Source organism: Gadus morhua, chromosome 21, assembly GCF_902167405.1.
Source record: "Gadus morhua chromosome 21, gadMor3.0, whole genome shotgun sequence".
Lineage (NCBI taxonomy): Eukaryota > Metazoa > Chordata > Actinopteri > Gadiformes > Gadidae > Gadus > Gadus morhua.
Window position 1 is genome coordinate 3,994,045 of NC_044068.1, and position 27,564 is coordinate 4,021,608.

Sequence of the window (27,564 nt, forward strand, 5' to 3'; positions counted from 1 at the left end):
GTGTGTTGGTTCATAGCTGTGTGATGGACGGTACCCTGGTGTGTTGTTATGTGTCTGTGTGTGTGTTGTCATGTATTTGTGTCGGTTTATTCTGCATACGTGTTAATCTTTTGTGCGGGTGCATTCCAATTTTGAATTTGTGCGTGGGATTGTAGGTCAACTGAACAACCTCCGGCTGTTGGGGCTGCGTGTGTGCATGTGTGTGTGCATTTGTGTGTATGCAGGCGTGCGGGGGTGTGTTTGTGTCTGTGAGGAGGTGGTTTGCATATATTACATTAATTTGTATGACACACCATCTTCTCATTACAAAGACCACCAGATGCCGCTGAATGGGTGACTTTTGCTGCCTTTCTGCGGACGATGCTCTGATTCACTGACCCAGAACCATAACAACCAGCCCTGGAGCAGACCCGCAGAAGATGTAGCTAACCGTGATACTCACATGACTTTGAGGGAGACAGAGACAGAGACAGAGACAGAGAGGGACAGACAGACAGACAGACAGACAGACAGACAGACAGACAGACAGACAGACAGACAGACAGACAGACAGACAGACAGACAGACACCTTGATACTCGGACTTTGAGAGGGATAAGAGAGAAAGAAAAGAGAGCGAGAGAGAGAGAGAGAGAGCGAGAGAGAGAGAGAGAGAGAGACCTTGATACTCACCAGACTTTGACCGGAGAGGACTTCCAGTAGAGCTAGCAGTATCACCCCATCCTTGATGTCCTCAAAGAGGTCCGTGACCACCAGGGGAGGCTGGCACTGTTGGGAAAGACCAGTTAGTGGGGAGTGGGGGCAGACCAGTTAGGGGAAACACAACCCTTAGTGGAGACAGACCTGTTAGTCCTGGTTTTTAATCTTCATGGTTTTCATTGTTTTTAGGCTTTGGCCTTACAGAAATGGTCCGATATGATGCAAAAATGCATATATATGGATATGAGAGTGGGGCCACGTTTATTGTTTATATTCTGCTCTGACCTCGAAACGGACTAGATAATAAATGTAAGATTCTTATTATTGAATACCTTCTGTTGCCAGTATGTTTCTTCAATCTCCTGTGTTTCTACATACAAGTTTTGGAAAAAAATTGTTTCCTAATCTCAAGCCGTATTAAAACATTTCTCACAGATTTCCCCCTAATAGCTACGTAAATTCTCTTGTTTACACAATCTCCACATAGCATAGGCTCAAACAAAGTCATTCTTTAAGATTTATGGGAATGCGGTTGGGGATTGGGATATAGGTTCAGTCTCAGCTGTCGCAATGTACACACAGCATGTACTAAGAGGGATTTGTTTCCATATGTTATTAGCCTAAGTCAAGCTGAACGATTCATTCACACATTCCCAAATGAGCCCATGCTGTATTCCCAAGCTGCCCTACTGGCGAAGGATTTTCAACATGTGAAACTATGATAAGATAAAAAAGTGTTGTAAAAGCTGTTCTTTGCCCAAAAAGAGCCTCAGTATAACTGTCGACGAAAGCCATACTTAAGCACAGTCTCAGCCCCCTCTGAATGAATAAGGGTCCCCCAAAATCCCAATATATGCTGATGACATTAAACTGTACGTTTCTCTCATAGACTCCTTCTGATACAGATGCCAGACTGGGGGAAATCCACATTCTCTGTTACTCTGAGGCACCACATCAAGGATTTCGCTCTCCCAAAGCACAGTCACATGCCTGGGATGTAGGGAGCTTTAGAGGGGGGGTGGTGGTGGTACTGAAGGAGGTGGAGGTGGTGGAGAGGGCGAACAAGTCATTCACAGGGAGATTAGAATGGAGAACGAGAGAGAGAAAAAGGGAAAAACAGTGTGTGTGTGTGTGTGTGTGCGCGTGGGGCAGACACACATGCATGTGTGTGTATATATATGGAGAGAGAGAGAGAGAGAGAGAGAGAGAGAGAGAGAGAGAGAGAGAGAGAGAGAGAGAGAGAGAGAGAGAGAGAGAGAGAGAGAGAGAGAGAGAGAGAGAGAGAGAGAGAGGGAGAGAGAGAGATGAAGAGAGAGGGAGATGAAGAGAGAGGGAGATGAAGAGGACATGAGAGAGAGGGATTATTGAGCGAAGTGGCAGTGAGCGAGACATGGAGGAAAAGCCACACAGAGGACAGAAAGAGGGAGCGAGGGAGGTGGAAAATCTCTCGTCTCTCAAAATTAATTAGCGAACACAGTAGTCTGTTCCCTGTTAATGCCCCTTCTAAAGCGGTTTCACGGTGGGGGGAAATGAGAACAGTCAACACTTGTGGCCCTATCGGATATTGACAGGAAAAAAGATTCCCTCAAAAGCGTTGCATTGAACCATGAGCTAATTGAAGCTAATTTCACCTATTTGGCCGGGCTAATCCCACGGCTAACGAGGAAATTTCACTTTAATTAAGCAGAAGAGACGAAAAAATAAGTCATATCCATTTTGTGTGCTCATGCCACACGAGCCGTCTACCAAAATAAATCAAAGGTCTTAATGAGCTAATTACAGCTGAGTGGTTGGGCCATAATTGTTAGTGAGCGGAGAGGAGTTGGAGAATGCCTTTAGCATCTCATACGTAGGCTATCCCCCCCCCCCCCCCCCTTCACTCCCCCCCCCTATCCCCCCTGAAGGCCCAGGCCTTCCTGTAGCTCCAGGAGAACAAACAGAGAGAAATGGGGAGGAGGAGGTGGTGGAGGAGGAGGATGGAAAGAGATAAAAGACAAAAGAGACCGTTTGGTGGAGAAACACTCAGAAGTGTCAACAGCGCAGAAAACGGTAAAACAAGAAAAAAATGATAATTAGAAACCTTCGAACGGACACAGGGAAGAAAAGAGATTAAGAATGGTAGATGAATGATAAGCAGACGTTTTGGGAGCTGAAGGGATGAGAGTGAAGGGGGTAGACGATTAAGAAGAGCTAAGATTAAAATGAGCTCTTTGAGGAAGGTTTGAGGGTTTATTTGGGCGGCGGTGGTGGTGGGGGTGGGGGCAGTGTGGGCTCCGGTGAATATTCCAGAAGTTGTACTTTTTGCGCAACGGAAGCAATTATGGAGGTGCTTCAGTGCTTTGCGGCGTGTGATCAGACAAAGATAGGAAAGAGGCTGCGGAGGAACAGAAGTGTGAACGTGACTGTGAGTGAGAGACGCGTGACTGAGTGAGAAGCTGGGACTGAGTGAGAGACAGTGAGCCACACAGAGACAAGAAAACCTTTCAGCTAAAACTAAGAGGGAAAGGACTGGAGGGAGGAGATAGACAGCTAGAGGGAAACACTGTTCTTTTAGATACTCTTATCCACAGTTAATGCAATAGAGAGTAAGGAGAACAGATGAGGAGAGACAGAGAGAGAGAGAGAGAGAGAGAGAGAGAGAGAGAGAGAGAGAGAGAGAGAGAGAGAGAGAGAGAGAGAGAGAGAGAGAGAGATAGACAAAGAGAGAGAGAGAGAGAGAGAGAGAGAGAGAGAGAGAGAGAGAGAGAGAGAGAGAGAGAGAGAGAGAGAGAGAGAGAGAGAGAGAGAGAGACAGAGAGACAGAGAGAGATAGACAAAGAGAGAGACAGAGAGAGAGAGACAGAGACAGAGAGAGAGAGAGAGAGTGTGAGAGAGAGAGAGAGAGAGAGAGAGAGAGAGAGAGAGAGAGAGAGAGAGAGAGAGAGAGAGAGAGAGAGAGAGAGAGAGAGAGAGAGAGAGAGAGAGAGAGAGAGAGAGAGAGAGAGAGAGAGAGAGAGAGAGAGAGAGAGAGAGAGAGAGAGAGACGGAGGGAGAAAGTGAGACAGAGGGAGAAAGAGAGGGACAGGTGACGGAGAAAGACAGAGAGAGAAAGAACAGCGTGCCCACATCGGTCAGTGAAGTCAAACTTTCCCCTTAATACTAATCTCGGGGGGGGGGGGGGGGGGGGTGTCCTCAGTGGTTTGTCAGGCGAGGCTCAGAAGCGGACAGCTACTGCTATCCCATAATTAATCTCTAACCTTGGCAGAATGGATTCGTCAGGATGCAAACTCAGTGGCCTGCTCTCTCCTTCCGTCTCTCCCTCTCACCCTCTCTCCCCCTCTCCCCCTCTCCGTCTCTCTCCTTGCCGGGCCGGGCCAGGGAGACGTCTGCCTGATGAGCAGACGTGACCGCCCGACCCCCCTGATAAAGGGTGAAGGTTGGGGCGGCCGCTGATTGCGAATCCTCCCAGCGTCTCCGTTCCTCTTTCATCCAGAGAACCCCGGAAATATACCAAGACAAATTGTCATTACAGCTCCTGGCCCCCATTGTCTCTGACTGTGAGGCTCCTCCGGTGAGAAAAGTAATGACCGTCATTAATCTGTGATGGAAAACGACTCGCAGAGAGAGGGTCCCTCCTTTCTTAAACACCCCCCTTCGGCCGGAACTCAGAAGAACCCCTTCTTTTGTTATACCTGTGGAGCTGGGATGAGTGAGGGGGAGGGGAAGGGGGGAGGGGGGGAAGCCGTCACCAGGGATAAGCAGAGGGGGTGGAAAGGCCCTGGCGATATCGTCAGTCTCGGTGAGCTAATGCTAACGATTAATCACATCCCACTCCAGGCGGTGAGTTAAAGAGCTCCCGTCTCCGCGCCGGTCTAATCACCGGGGGGGGGGGGGGGCAGAATCACCGGGGGGGGGCGGGAGGGGGGGGAAGGCGGACTCCATCCCAGCGTCGGGCGTCGGCGAGGCAGGAGGCTGAACCACCGAATCACTGTCTCTCTCTCTCTCTCTCTCTCTCTCTCTCTCAGCACACCTCGCTCTTTATCTCTGGTGGAGCCTCTGCCACCCTTGTTCTTTTGGTCTCTCTCTCGGTCTCTCTCTGTCTCTCTGTATCCATCTCTCTCTCTCTCTCGGTCTCCGTCACTCTCTCTCTCTCGGTCTCCGTCACTCTCTCTCTCTCGGTCTCCGTCACTCTCTCCCTCTCCCTCTCCCTCTCCCTCTCCCTCTCCCCCTCTCCCTCTCTCCCTCTCCCTCTCTCTCTCTCACAATGTGTCGCTGTTAAAATATTTATCGTCACTCTCCCACTGCCTGGTTCCGACCCTCGTGTCATTCCGTCTTTCTCCGTGTTGCCGTCTGGTGAAGTTGTCTTTCTGCTCTTTGTGTTTATCTCTGGCTCAGTCCCTCTCTCTCTCTTACTCCCTCTCGCCCTCTAACCAGCAATCAACTGAATTACCATTAGGATTTCGATCTGGAGATACACCCAGACACACACAAAATCGCACATGCCCACACAGACACATACACACAACCACACACGCTTGCCCACAAACACACTCAAGCCTGCCAATACACACACAGACACACACACACAAACACACACACACACACACACACACACACACACACGCCCGCGCGCCGACATGCCCCCACACACACACACACACACACACGCCCACCCACATTCTCCCTCTCTTAGCCTTCACCAAGAGGTTCCTCCTACCAGAATAAAAATTTGAAAGAGAAATATGGCCAAATCATCCCACCAGGTAGAAACACCTCCAGACATAGAAATCAAAAGATTGATTCATTTAATTACTTCAGTTAATTTCTGGAACAGTTTCTCTTCAAATAGTCAGATTCATAGGTATCATCACAGGGTGAAGAAACAAGATCTCAGTGACGGAAAAAGTCTTTCAATGAGTGCACGATATGTGTGAAGGTACAGTTTAAACCACAGATCACATCTAAAGGTCCTCCTTATCCAGCCTGATTGAAGCAACACAGACAGAGATCCTGCATGGCCCTCACTACTCCTGATTAATCTCAGCCTGCTATTATAAAACACATAAGCCCCCCCACCAACAGTACTCATAAATATCTCCGACATGTCTTGCACTCACTTGGTATACATGAACTATACGCGGTTATGTGATTGCTATTAAACATTTAGGTAAAAATTATTAATACATAAATACATAAATATGGCAATGTGTGATTTTCTGCTGGAGAGAGTCTTGAGACCCCCCCCCCCCCCCCCCCCCCCAGGAGAAATATTTAATATGATGTCAGGTTTTTATTCCCCGCAGACTGCAGACTTTCAAATGAATGTTCTGCTCCACGTCACCAGGGCTCAAGGCCAACCCAGCTGTCCCAATCAAACTGGGAGCCCGTAGAGAGAGAGAGAGACCGAGAGACAGAGACAAAGACGGAGACAGACAGAGAGAGAGAGAAAGGGAGACCGGCAGAGAGACAGAGACAAAGACGGAGACAGACAGAGAGAGAGAGAAAGGGAGACCGGCAGAGAGACAGAGACAAAGACTGAAACAGACAGAGAGAGAGATTGAAAGAGAGAGATATTGACAGAGAGAGAGAGAGAGAGAGCATGAAAGACAGAGAGTAAGAGAAGAGAGCGAGAGCTTGAGAGGGAGAGGGGGGCGTTGCAGATTGAAATAGCACCTAATTGCGACGTATTGTGCGTCTCAGTGGTGTGCTGTCTAGTCGGGCCTGACTCACTAGTCAAGCAGTATTGGGTTAAATTGAGGGGCCCTAATTCACTAATAATACCTTAATTACACGCACGTGACTCCGCGTCGGGTGAAATTGTTTAAGTTCGAGGCTCACATTCTGTTACTGAAGCATCTTTTCTTTAACGGACACAGAAAATTTAGAATTAGCAACGGAAAATTAGCAACGGAGAATTAGCAAGTAATTAACTTTTTCTTTTGCAATCCAAATTAATCAAGAATCAAATTAAAGAACGGTAGATTAGTCCAGTACAGAGAGAGAGATAGAGAGAAAACGCATTATGGGATATGGGATATATGCAAGGGGTATATATTGTTTTGATACCTTAACATGTGAAAGGCATAATTAGACTTAGAGAAAGCTAAATCCCTGCCTCTGGCTATACAAGATTGGATGAATAACAAAGACTGAAGGAAAATAGGACTGTTCACATGCATGACAGTATGTGTGTGTGTGTGTGTGTGTGTGTGTGTGTGTGTGTGTGTGTGTGTGTGTGTGTGTGTGTGTGTGTGTGTGTGTGTGTGTGTGTGTGTGTTTGTCTAAATGTGTGTGTGTGTGTGTGTGTGTTTGTGTCTATGTGTGTGTGTTGGTGTGCCTGTGTGCGGGGGGGTGTATGTGGTAGTGTCTTTGTGTGTGTGTGTGTGTGTGAGATCACAGTCTGTCCCATGACAAACTCCACAGGGCTTTTGTGAAACGGAGCAAATGTTACAGTGGGGGGGTACAGGGGCTGGAGATAAAAGAGAGGGGGTGATCAGAGATGTGCACGTGTGTCCATCAAGCATGTGTGCTACATGTCTTTTGGTCTCTCCGTCTGTCACTATCTTTCCGTGTGTGTTGTGTGTGTCTGCGTACGTGTAGGCTTGTGTGTCTCTGTGTGGGTCTCCTTTTCTCTCAGAGTGTGTGTGTGTGTGTGTGTGTGTGTGTGTGTGTGTGTGTGTGTGTGTGTGTGTGTGTGTGTGCGTCTATAAAGGGGAGGTTTTCGGGAAAAGATTATAATCCACCATCTCCAGCACTGTGTGTTTCTAGTGTGTGCGTCTGTGCACGGGCGTACGTGTATCTACCCGTCCGTGCGTGTGTGCGTGTGTGACAGCCCATCGCCTGACGGCGGTAATGAGAGGGTCCGCTCCTACCTTGGCCAAGTGGGAGTTGATCCATTTGGTGAAGGTCCTCTTCTGCACCGCCTCCTGCTCTTCTGAAACCAGAGAGCAGATAATGACCGTCGGCCGCGAGCCATTAGTGACACGGAGACACTAACGACCAACGCCACATGACGACACGTTGAGGCCGCTGTGAGTGCTTCCCCGGCTCCTCATTATCGGCTGCTGGACGATTGTCTACTCTGAGGGCAGGAAGTGGACCACAAGGGCCCTCAGAACCCGGAACCTTCTTAATCACTACGTTCAACCCCCCCCTCCCTACCCTAAGTAGGCTTCAAGGGCCGCGTACATCTGGGGGCCCGGAACGTGAGCTGGCTCCTCACTCAGACTCTTGAACGCCGTGCCAACAGCGTGAGGCACAGGTGCACCTGATCATCATCATCGTTCCATCATATCATCAGTCGTACTCGTACCCTTCAGACACTCCATTGGAAATCCTTGTGAACTCTCCTACACCGGCCTATATTCCTTCCCCAATCTTCCTCGGCGGTACTTCACAACAAAAAGAGACTCTTGACATTTGCGTATGACTCTATTAGAACTCCACAACCACCCCCCGCTCGTCTCTCGTGGTGGCGATTTATGCCCCCGGCTCAGACGTTTTCGTCTGTCGGCCATGTGTCAGCGGATTGTCTCTGTGCAGCGATGGCATCCCATGGTGCAGTGATCGCATCCCGTCACGTCCCACTGACGCTGTCCCGGGCTCCGATGTGTTCGGGGCCGGGCTGATGGACGCCCCTTTGATGCCTCGTCTGCAGCGATAAGGTCCGTTTACCAAAAGGCCTGATCGATACCCCGGACGACCAGCCACCCCCTCCGCCCTGAAAGACCACTTAACCCGGACGAGAGGCCAGGCGTAACTCACCTGCTCTGCCCTCGCGAACGTGCACTAATGTGGATATTTATAGATACTTGAGAGATACTCATAGCCCGTAAGGACCATTGATTGTTGATGCTTTGCGTTTCTCTCTGCTGAACAAACGAATCCGTTTATGCAAGGGGTTCAGCCATGTCGTTAATCAGCCTTACGCCGTATTAACACTCTGACAGTGTTACACCCTTTTTATTTCAGTAACCGCTGTTATGCTCCTGCAAAAAAAGAAAATACAACTGGCTGTACGTGGTGACACGCCTTGTCACGTTCACCTGACCAACAAGGAAAGAAGGAAGGAATATAGAGATAGAGAGACAGACAGAGAGTAAGAGAGGGAGAGAGTCACAGAGAGAGAATGAGAGAGAGACAGAGAAGGGGAACAAGACAGAGAGAGACAGAGAGAGAGAGACAGAAAGAGACACCCACAGAGACAGACAGACGGGGAGTAAGATAGTACTTCTTTCATCAATCGCTGCGGTGCTCCGGGAAAAAAACGAAAACAAACCTCGCTGTATGTTATGACACTCTTGTCACGTTGACGTGAAACCAAACCAACACGCGGTACACGACACCTCCGGCTCTGACACGACGTCTCCCTGACGCGGGATCTGCTCTCGTCTGCGGTGGCGGCCGCGCATGACGCCGTCTTTTCCCCGCTTCTATTTTTTCAGCCAGACTGCGCCAGCCGGCGGTACCCTTGAGCTAAGTGTCCGTTCAGCGTGCGGGGAGGTCTGACACAGTGTTTTCTCAGCGCTCTCCGCGCCGGTAATGAAACACACTGACACTTTGATTACACGCAGGTTGGTAAGTGTGTCGGCCGGCGACTGTGGGCAGATGAGAACGTTTAGGATGTGAATTAGTGTGTCCCTGTGTGTGTGTGTGTGTGTGTGTGTGTGTGTGTGTGTGTGTGTGTGTGTGTGTGTGTGTGTGTGTGTGTGTCCGTGTGTGTCTCCGTGTCACTGCATGTGTGTGTGTGGATGTGTGTTTGAATGCACGTGTGTGTGTGTGTGTGTGTGTGTGTGTGTGTGTGTCCGTGTGTGTCTCCGTGTCACTGCATGTGTGTGTGTGGATGTGTGTTTGAATGCACGTGTGTGTGTGTGTGTGTGTGTGTGTGTGTCCGTGTGTGTCTCCGTGTCACTGCATGTGTGTGTGTGTGTGTGTGTGTGTGTGTGTGTGTATGTGTGTTTGAATGCACGTGTGTGTGTGTGTGTGTGTGTGTGTGTGTGTGTGTGTGTGTGTGTGTGTGTGTGTGTGTGTGTGAGTGAGTGAATGTTCCAATATGAGATTCATACATAATGCAGTCAACTCACACACAAGTACACACACACCCACACACACACACACACCCCCACACACACACACACAGACACACACAGTACGTTTCACAGAGCAGGATCCATCTTAAGAAATGAATCGTGTGATTGGGTCTGAGGGGGATCAAATATTGATAGGCCGGTTGACATTAGACGAGATTGGAGAAGAAAAATAAAGATTTTCCAAAAGCCAGAGAGAGTGTGTGTGTGTGTGTGTGTGTGTGTGTGTGTGTGTGTGTGTGTGTGTGTGTGTGTGTGTGTGTGTGTGTGTGTGTGTGTGTGTGTGTGTGTGTATGGCAGAAGCATGGTCAGGTGAGTGTGATGCCAGCCATTTCTTTCAGGGACGTGATGACTTTGAACACTAACCCAAAGAGAGAGAGAGAGAGAGAGAGAGAGAGAGAGAGAGAGAGAGAGAGAGAGAGAGAGAGAGAGAGAGAGAGAGAGAGAGAGAGAGAGAGAGAGAGAGAGAGAGAGAGAGAGAGAGAGAGAGAGAGAGAGAGAATGCAGGAGGGAGAGAGAAAGAGAGGGAGAGGGAGAGGGAGAGGGAGAGAGAGAGAGAGAGAGAGAGAGATGAAGAGAAATTAACGCATTACATTTTTTAATTTTCACTCTACACAGAGAGAGAGCGTGCAGGAGGGAGAGAGAAAGAGAAAGAGAGGGAGAGGGAGAGAGATGTGGGGAGGGACAGAGAGATCAAGAGAGCTTGAGAGAAAGAGCAGTGCTGGAGGAAGAGAGGGAGGGGGAGAGAGAGAGAGAAAAAGAGAAAGAGGAAAAACTTGCAGGAAGGAGAGAAAAAGAAAGAGAAAGAGAAAGAGAGAGAGGGAGAGCTTTTCTCAATTCCAACATTCCTCATGCCTCGTGCCTGGATTTCCAATACACATGATTACCTTCAGTTTCAGCGGCGCTGGTCTTATCTTTTACGTAACAATATCATTTCTCGACCGAACCCCATGCTTTAGAATGATGATGACCGTCAGGAAATACAACCACTAACAATGTTGTCACGTGACCCCTCTCCAAAAACAACACCACCACCACTATCACCACAACCCCCACCACTACCACCACAACATCCACCACCAGCACTACCACAACATTGACCACCACCACCACCACCACCCCCCACTATCACCACAGCCCCCACCCCTACAACCACCACCACCCCCAAACACAACATCCACCACCACCAAAGCATCCCCCCTCCACCACCACCACTCCCATTACCACCACCGTCTACACTCCCACCGCCACCGACACCACCTCCACCACAACCACCTGCGTAACCATACATAAAGCCCATACATAGTAAACGATGACAGAACCCACTTCCTGGGTCGGCTGGACAGCAGCATGCTGACACACTCCTTCCTATAGGTGACTAGTGGGGCAGTTCTCCTAGCACAGCAACACATCCAGACACTCCCCCTCCTCTCCCCCCCCCCGCCCCAAAGGTGGACCCCCCCCCCCCCCCCGCCCCAAAGGTGGACCCCCCCCCTTCAAAATCTGTTCATCTTAACACTCACTGCCCCCCCCCCCCCCCATGCAATCCCAAGGACTGTCCTGAAGGAAAACATTAGCAGCTAGAAATTCCCATTGCAACAGCACATGCATACAAACATGCGTACTACACACACACAGAGACGCACACATTGACCACACACACACACAAACACACAGGTGCAGTGCTGCAGTGTTAAGCTCCATTAAGCAAACATGCAGCATGTCCCTAAACAGACTCTTAACGTTGTCACACACACGCACACACACGTATAGGCACAGACACAGATACACAAACACACACACAAGTACAGGCACAAACACACACAGACACACCCATCCACCCACACACACACACATGCATGTTGAGGCACACACAAACACGCACACACACACACACACACACACACAAACACCCCCCTCAGTGCGGACCACCTACCCCTCAGGTAGTGGAAGAACTCCGTCACCAGGTTGAGGGACGAGCTCTTCTTGGGGGACCCCTTGGTGCCCGCGGGCTGCCGCGGCATCCTGAACCCGGGGGGGCTGCGCTGACTACCCCCCCCCTCAGCCCCACCCTCAGCCGTCCTGGACATGGGTGCCGGCGCCGGGCGGTGCGGACATCCACCGGGGGAGCGGCTTCCACCCCCAGGTGGGGACGCTCGACACTTCCCTCCCTCCTCCACGCCTCGTCACTCCAAGAGGGGGGGTGGGGGGACAGGGACGAGATCGAGATGAACACCGGATGAATAAAAAGACGAAGAGGAAGAGGAGACCTCCCTGGGGGGGCCGGCGGCGGCGGAGCTGACGCCGTGGCGCTGTCACACACACGCACGTGCCTCCGCCGGGGGCTGAACTCGCGGCTCCGTTAGTCCGTCCGTCTGTCCTGCCGTCCTCCTGCGTCTACGCTCAGCCCGGCTCCTCGTCAGTGCGTCCGTCGGTCCTGCCGTCCCCCTATGTCTACGCTCGACCGCGTGCCTCCTGCCTCCTGAGCAGACCGAGAGCCAGTAAGGTGGGTGTGTACCCGTGAAGCGAAATCCGGTGTGAGTTAGCCGGTGTGTGTGTGTGGCGGTGAGTGTGTGTGTCCGTACGTGTGAGAGAAGCACAGCGCAGTGCCGGCAGCCTCCAGCATCAATCTCTCTTACCCGAGTCAGTTCTCTCCCTCTCCCTCTCCCTCTCTCTCTCGCGTTCTCTCCTTCTGTTCCAATCTTTCCCTAATCTCGCTTTAGCGCTCTCTCTCTCTCTCTCTCTCTCTCTCTCCTCGATATGGGCTGCACGAACAATCTACTCCTCCCGCCCTCCACCTAGGCAGCCAATCAGAGCATCTGGGAATGAGTGATGTCATGGCAAACTCTGTCCTGTCCAGGGGCTTGAAGTGAAAGAGAAAGTGTGTGTGTGTGTGAGTGTGAGTATGTTTGTGTGAGTAGGGAGGGGAATATCTGAGACAGCATCACTTCACCAAAACTCACACAGAACACACACACACACACACACACACACACACACACACACACACACACACACACACACACACACACACACACCCCCACACACACACACGTATGGCCAAGCTTGTCCATTTTCTCCCAAGATTGGAACAATGTGCAGGAATTCCCTGACTTTGTGGAACACTCTATCTCTCTCCCTCTCTCCCTCTCCCCTCAGTCTCCCCCCCCCATCCCTGTAGATAGCGTGTGTGCTTCTGAACACACTCAGCGCTGTCTGAGCAGCCTGCAGGGCGGCAGACTGAATGGCTGGCAGAGCCGCCGCCGTCTGATTCGCTCCCGTACTGTTCAGGGCTCAAAGGAATCATCCCTTTCTTTTGTCTCTAATCTTTTCATTTCATCTCACCTCCACACAGTCTGTCCGGGACCGTGCCTCTCTCTGTGCATTCTCCAGCCCCTCACCGGGGGGGAGACAGTCGACAGAACACACCAGAACACCAGAGAGGATTCAACTCCCATCGCTGATGGTGCTGCCGGCTCCGTTCCATGGTGTGTTTAGAGTCTGTGGGGAGCTTGTACTATGACTACAGCAGACAGTTTGGAACGCAGCCGGCCCCGCCTCCACTTCATGTGTTTTCATCTAGAGCGTTCGGTCTCTGGTGTGGATCAATATACCGCTCGTAACAACACACACACACACACACACATGCACACACATGCATCACACACACACACAGGTATAGCACGGACACACATACACACGCACACACATGCATCACACACACAGGTATAGCACGGACACACACACACACACACACACACACACACACACACACACACACACACACACACACACACACACACACACACACACACACACACACACACACACACACACACACACACACACACACACACACGGACAAATACTCACGCACACACATGCAAAATAACGCATACACACAAGAACACATGCACACATAGCACGGACACACACGCACACACGGATACACACAGACACCACACCCAGAGGATGTACACACAAACACAGACACTCTCGTACAAAAACAGGAAACTGCATATTAACACACAAAACAGATCCAAAAAGACAGTACATTTATGCCAGGCAATACCCCGGCCTCCTCTGTGGAATCACATCCAGCGACGGCGTTATGAAAAAGCAATATTCCTGTTCAGTGCATTGGTGGCCACCGCATCCGTTTTAAAGGAGAAAGACCCATTTATCACACGTGTGATTTAGCCTATTTTAGCCGGGAGCATAAGAGATTTTAATTATGAAAGTCATCAATAACCGATGGCAGCTGTCCTGCGCTATCAGTCTGCTGATAATCACATCCTGGCACCTCACCCCATTAGCCCGGATAGCTCCTAACAGACCATAGGCAGCATGCAGGGAGAATACAGGGGACCTTTTCAAAGTAAGGGCGCATGGCAATGTTTAGGTTTACAGCTGTATTTGCGTCAATGTTTCGGGAGTGTGTGTGTGTGTGTGTGTGTGTGTGTGTGTGTGTGTGTGTGTGTGTGTGTGTGTGTGTAAGCATTAACTAACAGTTACTTATTGGTGTGAAAATCATTGATGGGGTTAACCATAACCCAATACCTCCTTTGGTAATGTTATTTAATAATGCTTATTACTGAATTAAATAATCAATAGTTGACCAAAGTTTCATGAAACCTTATTGTAAAGTGTTACACGATCTTTATTGCGCTGTGTGTGGACGATTAGCAAGAGGGTGTGAGTTCAACAAAATATTCATGCGGCCCAAATTTGTGACCCTCTTTGAATTTCTTCATCACCTTCATGAATACTAGCCTTTACACTCTCGTCAGATTACTTTATGATTACGTCCCAGCGTTAGAGGAGTCTAATACGAATAGCAAGCAACACCAATCTTCTCGCTCTGATGTATAGTCCCAGAAATAAAGCATTCACTTTTTAAGTAATGGACATGTGACTGGAGTTCATCAAGTCCACCTCACCTGAAATCTGGGAACAAGGAAAGACAGCTCTATGATGTACTGCTCTCCTCAATAACTCATGAAACAGCTTCCTAATGTTCTCCACAATAACTCCTCAAACAGCGCTATGATGAACTGTTCTCCACAATAACTCCTCAAACAGCACTATGATGAACTGTTCGCCAGAATAACTCCTCAAACAGCTCCACGGTCTACTGTTCTCCACAATAACTCCTCAGACAGCTCCACGATGTTCTCCTCAATAACTCCTCAAACAGCTCCATGATGTACGGTTCTGCGTAGGCAATGCAACATAAGGGAGTACGTTACACAAAGACGATGAATAATCGTGCGTTCACACCGTGAATAATTCAATGCGGTGCTTGCCTGGATGGACACACCATCGCTGAGTCCGTTTCATCGCAACAAGTCGATGGGAAACAGACGAAGGTTTGCAGCCCTCTCCATGGTGCTGAACACCTTACCCCCCCCTATCAATGTACATTAAATGGAAAGGAACAGTGAAGGACTACGCAACAGGGATGCTGAATGGACAGGCGCCTTCAAGGCTGAAGGCTTGATCTGCAAATACTGCACAGTACTGTGTGCTTATTTGTGTGTATGTGTCCACTGTCAGCAGCACTGTGTGTGTGTGTGTGTATGTGGATGGTGTGTGTATGTGGATGTGTGTTTGTGTGTTTGTGTGTGTGTGTGTGTGTGTGTGTGTGTGTTTGCAGCTCTGTATGTGATTGTGTGTCTAACCCAAGCCTCTCTCCCTCTCACCCTCTCTCTTTCTCTTTGCAAACATCATCCCTTGTTCTATCCCTCTCTCCATCTCTCTCTGTGCCTCTGTCTGGCAGACAGCCCACATAGTCAAATAACATCAGAAGAAGGAATAAAGCAGAGACTGCATGCATTGCAGTATTGTGAAAGGAAATCTATGGATTGCGTTGTAACCTGAGCTGGAATCCTTGTGGAGGCCGTCCTGCATCCAAACCAAGGTAGGGTTTTTAATTGTAGTTCTTTGTAGACAGGGAGAGAATGAGAGACAGAGAGACAGAGAGAAAGAGAAAGAGAAAGAGAAAGAGAGAGAGAGAGAGAGAGAGAGAGAGAGAGAGAGAGAGAGAGAGAGAGAGAGAGAGAGAGAGAGAGAGAGAGAGAGAGAGAGAGAGAGAGAGAGAAAGAGAGGAGGGGATAACAATCCCAGATGAGGAGCTGAACGGTTTAGGGTAAAAACACCCCCAGACAAAATGAAAATAAGATACCGTGGCAATTCATGGGAGATGTTGAGCACACACAAACACGCACACGCACACACACACACAAACACACACAATACTAACACAGTGAGAAATCAACTGAGGCAGAGTAGAGACCCGTCTTGACTATTTCCAGGGATGCACTAACAGACTCTCCTCTTCCTTGGGGCTACGTCGTTCAGAAGGGGAATGCCCAGGAGAGGGAGAAGAGGGGGGAGAGGAGAGCGTTGGAGGGGTGAGGGAGGGGAAGGGGGGGGGGGTTGAGATAGGGACTGGTACCTCTGCCGGCCAGGGGTCTCCGATGGACCCTCTGGCAAGAATCTGAATCTCTCTCCCTCACTCCCCCCCCCCCTCCCTCTCTCCCCCCTACCTCCCTCCCTCTGATCCAGAGGATGGATGCGTGTCAGGGGCTCCGTGCACATACAGGTGCACCCAGAGGATGGGGCGGGGGGAGGGTGGTTTGGGGGGGGGGGGTGCACTAGAGGGCGGGGAGGGAAGAAGCTCTTTTCAGGCTTGAAAGGAAAAACAAACGGCATCCCGGAGGAGAAGGGGAACGGAAGAGGGAAGCGCGGCCCGCCTCGCAGACCTCCGCGACCCCCGAGGATGTTTGGGTTGGCCGTCTTCACGGTCCAGACTTCATCTAGAGTGCCTGTGGAGGAAGCAGTGCAGAGACACAGCGCCCCCCGGTGGCCAGCCGAGTAATAGCAACCACCGCGACACATCGGCCTGGAGAATGGAGGGGAGGGGAGGGGAGAGACAGAGGGAGGGTGGAGCTAGGGGAGGGTGGGGACAGAGAGAGGGTGTAGCTAGGGGCGGTGGAGAAGGAGAGGGTGCAGGTGGAGAGGGTGTTGGTTAGACTGGTGGAGAAGAAGAGGGTGTAATTATAAATCAACAACACATGAAACAAGGATAAAGAAGAAAGGGGAACAGAAAAAGGGTGCAGGTACGACTGGGGGAGACGTAGAGCGTATAGATGGAGAGGGTGTAGGCACGGGTCGTGAACATGGAGAGGGTGTAGCCACTAGTGGGTGGAGGTCCGGGGTTCCTCAGCGGAGAAGTGGGCTACTCGAGGTGGCCGCCGTGAACCTCCCACCCCCTGGAGGTCCTTCGACGCGCTCGGCCCGCCGTCACTCCCCTCATCCTCTCATCCTCTCGTCCACTGACGACGCTTTTCATAAATTACCGCGGTGGTTATGAGCCGGCCGATTCCTGCACGCAGCGCGCTCAAGGTTGCACTCTCCGCAATTCACTTAAGAGCGCGACCCACGCCGTTAATCTCATTGGTTCCCCTGAGTGGTTTGAGTGTGAGGGAGATCTTTATGGAGACTTTCACAGAAATTGGAGAAATATAACGGTCCGAGGAGTCATGCTTCGAATGATAAAGCAACGGGAATCAAACCATCGACCCGGGTGCGATTATGGTGTGACCTCCAGCCGCCAGTACAACCCAGCCCTCCCCTAGAGCCCTTAAGCAAGGTTTAATGAAGCTATTTCTGTGGAACGGTGTGTAACTGTGAATAAGGAGGTTGTGAAAGCTTTAATGTGATAAATGGAAGTCTCTGTTGTTGAGGGAAACACACACATATGCACCAGTTCATGCACACACACACACACTCTCGGTGCACTCCAAAACACACACACAAATGCATGCACACACTAAAAGGTACACAAAACCCATCTTCACGTACCGACACACACCCAAACACACACACGCACACACACACACACTTCCTGATTCAGAAGTGCTTCCATTTCACCAAGATTTACATGTCATAGACAGTTTCAGCTATTTAACCCCCCCCCCGTGCCCCCCCCCCCGTGCCCATTCCCCACCCGCACCACATTTACACCACCAGCCGCATAAGCAGGCCCTGCAACGGAAGTCCAAACACAGGGCCAATGGTGTAGCTAATTACATCTCCACCATAATGGCGCCCATCAAAGGGAGAGGGAGCGAGGCGAACAAGTCAGAGTGATTATGAAAACAAACCCGATCTCCTCCTTTAGAAAACCGTCGCTTCTCAAGGAGCCAGCACCCTCTTTTCAGCTTGCAGATGGAGGAGGAAGCTCATTGTTGTTAACCCCACACCCCCCCCCACCCCCCTCCGCCAGTGAAATATCACTTAAGACTCAACCAAGCCAGCCCACACCTGCACTACTTCAGTGAAGGGGCTCAACATGAAAGTAGGAAGATGAGTGAAAAAAAATTCATGGCAGATAAAACTTAACATTTTCATCCATCAATTTCAAGAGCTTGATTTGAATAACTCGGTTCACTGATATCGCTGGTGAATTAATTTGCTTAAAAGAAGATCCCTTCTTCATCTTAAAAGGTTCCTGTGTCTTGAGTCTGGAGCTGGGGGGCCGTTTTAATCAGCTAAGCTAATAAGCAGCATCTCGTCCCGGGAGAGAGGGGTCATACGAAGGCGCAGTAAAAGCATTAACAAAATTCAGTTGTGTGGTTTTTTTGTTTGTGTGCATGTGTGTGTGTGCGTGTGATCAATTATGCGAACGAATGTGCATCACATGGAATCACATAATCGACAAACACACACGACGCAATACACAAACACTGAAACGCACAAGCAGACACAGACACACACAGAAAGACAATTAAAGGCACAGTAATTTAGCCGGTTTAAATGGGTGTTTTATAGGCTTGTCTTCTTTGTTCACTTTCTGCTTGGCTGTGTTGAGTGGGTTGAGTGTGTGTGTGTGTGTGTGTGTGTGTGTGTGTGTGTGTGTGTGTGTGTGTGTGTGTGTGTGTGTGTGTGTGTGTGTAGCCCTGTATGCCTGTGTTGTCTGCACAGTACTATATGTTTGTTTGCGTGTTTGTGTCTGCTGTCAGCAGGACTGTGGGTGTATGTTTGTGTGTATGTGTGCGTGTGTGTGTGTTTGTGTGCATACCTTCTGTGCATTCCCATAAGTGTTTGTGTTGTCTGCACAGTACTGTATGTTTGTATGTCTGTGTCTGCTGCAGCACTGTGTGTGTATTTGTGTGTGTGTGTGTGTGTGTGTGTGTGTGTGTGTGTGTGTGTGTGTGTGTGTGTGTGTGTGTGTGTGTGTGTGTGTGTGTGTGCCCGCGTGCATTTGTTTATTGTCTGTGCAGCTCTGTATGCGATTTTGTGTGTGTGTGCCATCAGCAGCACTATATGTGTGTGTGCTTGCGCGCATGGGTGCGTGTGCTTGTTGTTTGGTGCAGCAGTGGGTCAGACAGTCTAAGCTCTTTATCCTGGTTCAGCCGGCCACCACACAGCCCGGTGAGGACCTAAAGTATTGGCGTCAGCACAGTAAATAAATCACTGCACTGGGAGCCGGTGTTCACCTCTGCAGCCACCATTCTCTAGTCCAAAATATCAGAGCGGAACCAAGGCCAACATAATACGACACATTCTACCTATCAGATTCTACCCCGGCCGGAACGCATTCCCCTGCGCCGGCTCACAAATGAATCATGCATTTATTCATGACAGCCCCATTCAGACCCTCTGTGCTGCATGTTTATGCTGAGTTCAGCGGTCCACGCTGTCCGTTATCACAAAGGAGACGAGGATTCACTAGAATGCGTCTCGCATCTGGATGATATTGTCCTCCGAAAGTTGGTCAGATTTCTCAGAGCTCAAGCAGATTTATGAGCGACCGGCGGGTTGTTTGTGGATTATGAAGGAGGTACATTGAATACACGTGCACACACGCACGTGCAAGTGCACGCACACACACACACGCATGCACGGACACACGCACAGATACAATTTCCTTTCAAAATCGACAAATATTAAAACAGAGACTATAAATTCATATTATATATAAATATATTTTTGCGTTATTCTTATAAAAAACCAGCCGATGATCTATCATCAAAGCGGGACTGTGAATCCACTTTCAGTCAAGTAACAAACAAGAAGATGGATTCAAAACCCAGCGAGCAATCAGAACACAGAGAATCAATTACAACGTCCAATCAGGCGAGGGTTTAAAAGAACCGTCCGTCCCCCTCTTCCCCTCCCACTCGCCCCTGAAGGCGATGACCCCAAAAAAAACCCTCTGACCTTCCCCTCCAGAAGCTGGAGTTGCTAAAACAGACGGCCAGAGGTCATCAGACCGTTATCGCCGCTGGACAGAGAACGGACGACGAGGGGGGGGGGGGGGGGGCAGGACACACAGGACGCGTCGTGAAGAGATAACGTTGTTCTAGCTGGAGGTATCAGAGGCACGGCGCTGAATGGTGTCTATCTTTCCTTCTGATTCAACAGTACATCGTAAACAAAAGTGTCAACCTTTGAAAGTGAGGGCTCTAGTGGAGTGTCTCTGAGTGACTGACAGATGCCCCCCCGCCCACTATTGTGTGGGTGGAGCCCCTAGTGCCTTTTCCGCCTGTCATGTGTCACTCAGACCCACTCTGATTGGCAGCTGCAACGAGATTAGGCTCTGATCTGTGATAAGAGCTGCCACTAAGAAGACACACAAACACTGCCTAATCTAATTGTGTGTGTTCGTGTGCGTGTGTGTGTGTGCGTGTACTTCAGACAGAGTCTGTTTCTGTCTGTGTATGTTTTTAAGTTGCTGGCTGTTCATGCGTCGTACACACACACACACACACACACCATTTTAACCAGCCTAATATCTCGTATCCGACTCTCCCACAGGGAACCAACGACACTGGCGCCTGGCTGTCGCGCTGCAGTAGCCATGGCAACGAGTCATCAACACAACCCACGCAGGCTGGGAAACCAGGCAAACCGAAATGAAAAGCTTGAATCCAGCCGGTACAGAACAACTGCCCCCCCCGCCCCCCCCCCCATGCCCCCGGTGGGTGGGGTCGCACAGCTGGAAGGGTTCGGGTGGAGTGATGGCCAAACCTTGAGGATGAGCCACACCTTGAGGACGGGCCACACCTTGAGGGTGGGGCCCACCTTGAGGGCTGCAGGGTGTGAGCAGCCACTCCCTGTGTGTGGAGCAGCTCCACTAAACTGCTGACTTCAGACACTCGGATGCGTCCGCGGCGCAAAAGATGCTGCCAAGCTATTTTTACACACACAGTGTGTGAGGGCTGCGATGCGTGCGCAAATCTAACTGCGTGAGTGCACGTGCACGTGTCAGGGGGTGGGTACATGCATGTGTGCCTGCTTGCTTGTTTGTGTGCATCTTTGTGTGTGTGTCTGTCTATGTGTCTGTGTGCATATGTGTGTGTGTGTGCTTGTGTATGCCTGTGTATGCCTGTGTGTGTATGTGTGTGTATGTGTGTGCGTGCCTGTGTGATGTCCATGAACGCGTGGGTGTGTGATTGTTAGTGTCCCTGATCTGCATGTCTGCGTGTGTGCGTGTGTGTGTGTGCGTGCACAGCGTCCCAAGCCAGCGAGGATAAATGGGGGTTGTCAGGAGCCTGGCACGGTCAAGGTGACCGTCTGCCGGGGCCCTCTCCGGCAGGAGGAGGGCCGCAACGTCGCCCCTGGCAACAGGATGTCGTGCTGGCGCCGTGCCAACCGGAGGAGCTGTGCCAGTTCCAGCGGACAACAGGAACCCAAAATAAACTATTATTAGGTCTCCTTCTCTCCTGTCCTCATTCTGATCAACAATGCACCGACTGACCCGGCACTGGGGTCTCCGCCTCCTGGTTTAGCCAATCACGGCGCAGCGCGGTGTGGCCGCACTCTCGCTCTCTCTCGCTTGCTCACGCCCTGAGGGGGTGAAGGAGTTGATGGAGTGAACGCTAACCGGCAGGTGGTCCGTGGCGGGCGCGCCCACTCGCGTTAGCCTCCGCGAGAACGCCTACCTGCGAGCTAAACAGACAGCTGCACCCAGAGGTGTCACCGAGGCGGGAAATCGCCGACGCCTTCTGCCGCCCACGCACGTCACCGCACGCCATCGTGGGCCCACGCACGCCACCGCGCAGAGCGGGGAACAGGTGAGGCGCGGTGGATTTGGAAATAAACGCGAGAACGTGGGGATTGTTATTTTCGCGTTTTTTTTCCCCTCGCTAATGACAAACAACAAAGAGGCAAGAAATAAAAGCGGCGCATATGGAGGAGAGGGAGGGCGTTCAAAGCAGGGCCGTGGCTGCCCACCATATGGTGCCACTAATTACTGTTTGTCGTTGCCACGGAGAGCCCCCCCAAAAAGAGAAAGGCTTGAAGAGAGACGGGAAAACACAGTCCGGAAAAAAATTGAAGTTTTTCATTGTTTTGATTTTTGTTGAGTTGTGTTGTTGTTGTTGGTTTAACACGTTTGTCATCGCAGCCCGAAAAGGAATCGATTCTCTCTCGTGGTCTCTAGGGATTCCTGAGAAATTGCTGCTCAAACGAGGCCAGTAATAAAGGAGTATTTATCCCTCAAAGGACGCTTTTTGTTACCTTAATGTGTGTTTGAAGACGAAAACAAATTGAGTTTGAGGTAATTCTGTAATTACTTTTCTTTTTTCCTTTCATCTCGGGATTGGATGCCATAAATTAGATTTTAATCCATTTCCCTTCCCCAGATCCATGAATAGAGCTGCCCTGATGAAGGTGTATCTAGTCCAGACAGAGTCCCCCCCCGTGTATCTAGTCTCTCCCCCCCCCCCCCCCCCCCCCGGCTCTAAGCTCGACGGGGAGACAATACAAAGAGACTGCTTCATTGATTCTTATTGAGAGAGCGCTCACTCAGAAGGTCAACTCCATGACCCCGCCCCTAGCAACGCCCGGGGGCGCGGCCAACGCCGGAGACAGGAATCCATTTTATGTTCTCCTTGGTAAAAACACTTTCTTTCAGGGGAACTATGACACAAGGGCTCTCGTGTCATAATTGTGCGTCTGCCCTGGGGGCGGTCAGATATAATATCATGTAGACATGAGGCGCCAACCCCCCCCCCCCCTCCCTCCCAGGCAGAGAGGGGAGATTCATAATTAAAGAAAATAAAATATTTAGATACATTAACGGGGGCAAACGGCATGAATTATAACCATTAAGATCTATTATATTAAACAAGGGGCTGTTTTTAACTACACAAAACTCGCTTGTCCGTTGTGTTCCTTTGACACAAAAAATATATTTTTACTGATGATACAAAAAGCCAGCATGTCCCCTCATAGCCTGCGCTATGAAACCATCCATTAAAACACATTTATTTAACCCTGCAGTAAACCTCTCCCTTCAGTGTGTGATAATACATAAAAACGCTAAGCTGTAGCAGAGTCCGCGAGCTGAGTTATCACCTCCTCCCCCCCCCCCCCCCCCCCCTCCCCAACTCCCTCCTCCTCCTCCCCCCTCCCCACCTCCCTCCTCCTCCCACACCTGCAGACGGGTACGCAGCCAGCAGCCGTGTGGCCGCCCGGTGACGCAGTCCGGCTCCTCACGGACACAAACTGCCAGCTCAGAAGCCACAACGGGAGCGGCCATATTGGATCCTGGCTTCCGTACCACCTGACTTCCCGGTTCTGTTAATCCAGATCTCATAGAGCAGAGGGAGAGGGAGAGGGAGAGGGAGAGGGAGAGGGAGAGGGAGAGGGAGAGAGTTCTCCGGCACAGACCGGAGAGCCGAGCTCGCTCCAGCCTGCACGTGACGCAGAGCCCTGCAGATATGTCTGGTGTGAAGGTACTACTGCACACAGGTGATTCCCACATGAAACCAGGGGAGGCGAATCCTCTCACTATGAGTCAAATACTATGAGCATAAGTATACACATACACACGTATATCTCATTAATGCTTATGGTGTGTGATTGATACAGAACTGTACACGTGTTATGTATACAGCTGCAATTGATTTGAACATTTGGAGCGTGTTGGTATACACTGTAAGCATACATGCATGCATATATCACTCATGCTTACAGTGCTATTGATACAGAACCATATATGCGTTGGGTACACGGCGGTAATGGATTCAGCGCTCGGAGAGCGTCACGGTGAACGCTAAAGTCCGTAATGAGACAGCACACCGTGTCTGCCGTCAGCGCCGAGCTGAGAGGAGAGAATAGACTTCATCTCGTCAGCTCCTCTGCGGATTAGCCCAGCTTCCCCTCTCGATCCCGTCTACACACACACGCACTAGCACACACACTTGCAGACTGTCGTGCACAAATCCCACATGCACAGACATATGTAAACTGACATGCGCACATGGGATCACAGGCACACATACACACGTGACAGCGCACACACACACAAACACAAACACACAATCACACACACTCAAACACGACCAAAGCTACAACAGATGTCCTGCAGCAGGAATACTGCAGTGACTGGCCGATGACAGCACCGCAACTTATAAGCACTGTTCACACAGACAAACACTGTACACAACCGACACTGTACACACCATAACCAGTATCCATCCTACAGCCCTCGTACAGCACCAACCCCTCGCACTAACGACAGCAGCGGCAGCAGCAGCAGCGACGTACCTCCGGAGCTCACAGGGACGCTCTGCTGAGTCATGCCCGGGGAGGAGAGCGTTGCCATGGTGTCGGTCAGGAGAGAGGAGGAGGGGGGGGGGGGGGGGGGGGGGGGTCACTTCCAAGACCGCCGCATCCCGAGGCAGCGCGGTCAACGAGTGCACGAGTGCGTGTGCGTCTGATTGCGAGCGTATGCAAGTGTGACGACGGGTGTGCGCGGGTGAGTGTGACTGCGGGTGTGTGCGTCTGATTGCGGCCGCGTACGAGTGTGCGGCGGCGAGCGTGTGCGTCTGAGGGGCGGGTGAGTGTGCGGGGAGTGTGGAGGCAGGTGCCTGCGACTGCGAGTGGGGGGGGGGGGGGGGGGGGGGGAGTGAGTAAGCGTTCTCCGCCTCACCTTGGAGCCTCTGCATCACGTCGGCGATAGCCCTGGCAGGGTGCCCGTAGCGGCGGGGAGACGCCATGCAGCCGCACAGAGGTCAGGATCCAGTCGCATCCGGGCTACCGGCAGATGCTCCTCTCTCCCCCTCTCTCCCCCTCTCTCCCTCTCCGGCTACGACACACACAGCCAGACCGGGCTCGGGAGAGGTGTCTCCGCTGTGGTCGGCGGTCCCGTGGGTTTGACTTTGTAAATATCCTTGTGGAGACGGATCCGTCGGGTCCACAGTGCTGTGTGCTAACTCTGAGCAGGTCCCAAGTTTTCCCTCTGGAGCCGCAGCGACAGCAGCCTGCGATTCCTCCAAGTCCCCCCGGCCCCTCCCCTGATGAGGATGATGAGGGTGATGAGGGTTGATGATGATGAGGGTGAGGGTCTTCGTCTCTGTGGTCGAAGCTGTAGACGTGCGCACCGGGCTCGTGAGCTGAGTGTCTCGGCGGTACCTGTCCTCTCTCTCTCTCTCTCGCTCTCTCTCTCTCTCTCTCTCTCTCTCTCTCTCTCTCTCAGCAGCCTCTGACTTCTGCACACTGTTCTGCATGTACTGCCACCTGCTGTCCAATCAAAGGGACTTTCTCTCCACTGCTACGGATGGATCAGCCAATGAGGCGCCTCGGTCAGTACTCACTGATCCTATGGGGAATAGAAGATAAGTTATGGTTTGAGGTGTGTGCGCGCGCGTGCGTGCGTGCGTGCGTGCGTGCGTGTGTGTGCAAGCAGGACAGTGAGAGACATACACATTGCGATCTGTCTGTCTGTGTGTCTGTCTGTCTGTCTGTCTGTGTGTGAGAGCAGACACACACAAAGACACACACACACACACACACACACACACACACACACACACACACACACACACACACACACACACACACACACACACACACACACACACACACACACACACACACACACACACACACACACACGTCAAGATCAGTAATTTAACTAAAGTCAAATGGGATGGTGATTCAGCAGAATTGAATCCTTTTCCCCAGTGCAAAAGGATAAGAAGTTCAGTGCAAAATGCTGCAGCGGGATTGTTTACCATTGAAATACATTAGGACAAACTGAAATGTCCTGACGCTAGCACTGAACTATCTCAACACAATCCCCCGGCCAGGAGGACCACCTCTCTCCTGTCCAACATGGTCCCCGGAGCGGTGATGGTAACGTGTATGAAAGTGTATCGTCTGCCCTCTGATAAGCCAATCACCGTGTTTGTTTTAAATGTACGTGAGGAAGCGCACCGTGCATTCTGTGTGTGTGATCCAATTACGCGAGTCCTTTCATCATCTAAGGGGAGCAGAGCCCGAGCCTCGTCCAGTCAAGGGGCGAGAGAGGAAACGACGTGGACATGAAACAGGATAGAAGATGATACGTGATTATTTATCAGACTCGATTTTTCTCCATCTAGCAAACAAGATTGGAGCTTCCAATCTTGTTTGCTAGATGGAGAAAAATCACACACACACACACACACACACACACACACACACACACACGCACACACGTTTTGTGTAAACACATTACTCTGATTACTAAATGACCTAATCATGCAAATGCTTTGATTTTATGACTATGGACCAAAGCCATATGTCACCGAAAAACACATTTCCACTTTCAATTATAGCTGTTTATGTATACTAGGAGAGTTGCTTATAGGTAATGTGCAGGTCGTAATTAACCAAAAGGAAAATGTTACATGTTGATACATGATTGCTTGTTGATGGCCCGTCTGCTTAAAGTCAGACTCCAAGCAATCCATTTTGGAGTTCCACCAGTCGACACATTCAAGGCATCGAAATCAGCATCACAAATCCGCAAATGTATATTTTATAGTCTGGTCTTCGCTGATAAGTTCCACCCGGCCTCTGCCGCTTCATTCTCCCGCTGCATTACCGGTGGAATATAAAACGCGGTGGATGGATGGACGGCGCTCTGCTGCGTCGACGCTTTGCTGATGCCAACGTTTCTGCGCAGCGCGGCTATAAGAGGTGACCTCTCTCCCTCCCTCCCTCTCTCTCTCTCTCTCTCTCTCCCTCTCACTCTATCTCTCTCTCTCTCGCCCCACAAGACCGAGCCGATTCAGCTTGAAATTGAAAACAAACTGCTGCAGCAGACGGATTAAAAGGGCGCGCACACAATCCACACACACACACACACACACACACACACACACGCACACACACACGCACACAGGTAAACATTGAGAAGTAACTTCAGCCGGTAGGGGTGTGTGTGAGCTTCGTTCTCTTTTAAATTGGGACTCGGGAGACTGATGGCCTAGTGTGAGTGCACCCTCAGGGTGCACTCACACTAGGCCATCTGGCCGTGGCCGTTGGCCGTCGCAACTGTAGCCTGGCCACGGTAGGCTCTTGTACATACGTCATCACGTCGTAAGCAACACGTCATCGCCAAGCGTCCGCTACATGGACCATAATAAGTCTGCCGCCAGTCAGAGTTTTAACAACAATGGACAACAACACAGAGAACACAGTTCGCACTTTGCCGAGTCTGTTGCTTATTTGGAGGTCAGATAAGAGCCCACTCTCACTGCTGTTTTTTTCGAGTACGCAAAAAAACGTCAACATCGCTTGACGCCATGTTTACCGTTTAATGGGAAAGAAGGCTCGTTGCCTTTATTATGTCCATGGTCGTCGCATGGACCATAGTCATCCAGCTCAGGTTGCGTAGCCGTGCGTGTGCGTGTGTCCGCTCATTAGCATCTGTACCGGGGCGGCCCGTACCGTAGCAGCACACCTCTCCCAAGTGGCCAAGTTGGCCTGGCCTGGCCAGACTGGCCACACTCACACTG

General features: G+C 50.9%; 1 protein-coding gene across 1 annotated transcript in view; it reads right to left on the minus strand.

Annotated features, from left to right (window-relative positions):
• Positions 1-25,355, minus strand: part of LOC115534854 (nesprin-1) — a 70,871-nt gene extending 45,516 nt beyond the window's left edge. The window contains exons 1-3 of the mRNA XM_030346134.1: positions 24,711-25,355; positions 7,550-7,611; positions 672-767 (exon numbers count right to left, since the gene is read on the minus strand). Of these exons, the coding sequence (XP_030201994.1) occupies positions 672-767; positions 7,550-7,611; positions 24,711-24,777 (225 nt within the window). The 5' untranslated portion in view covers positions 24,778-25,355. The remainder of the gene's footprint in view (positions 1-671; positions 768-7,549; positions 7,612-24,710) is intronic.
• Between the last annotated feature and the right edge of the window lie 2,209 nt (positions 25,356-27,564).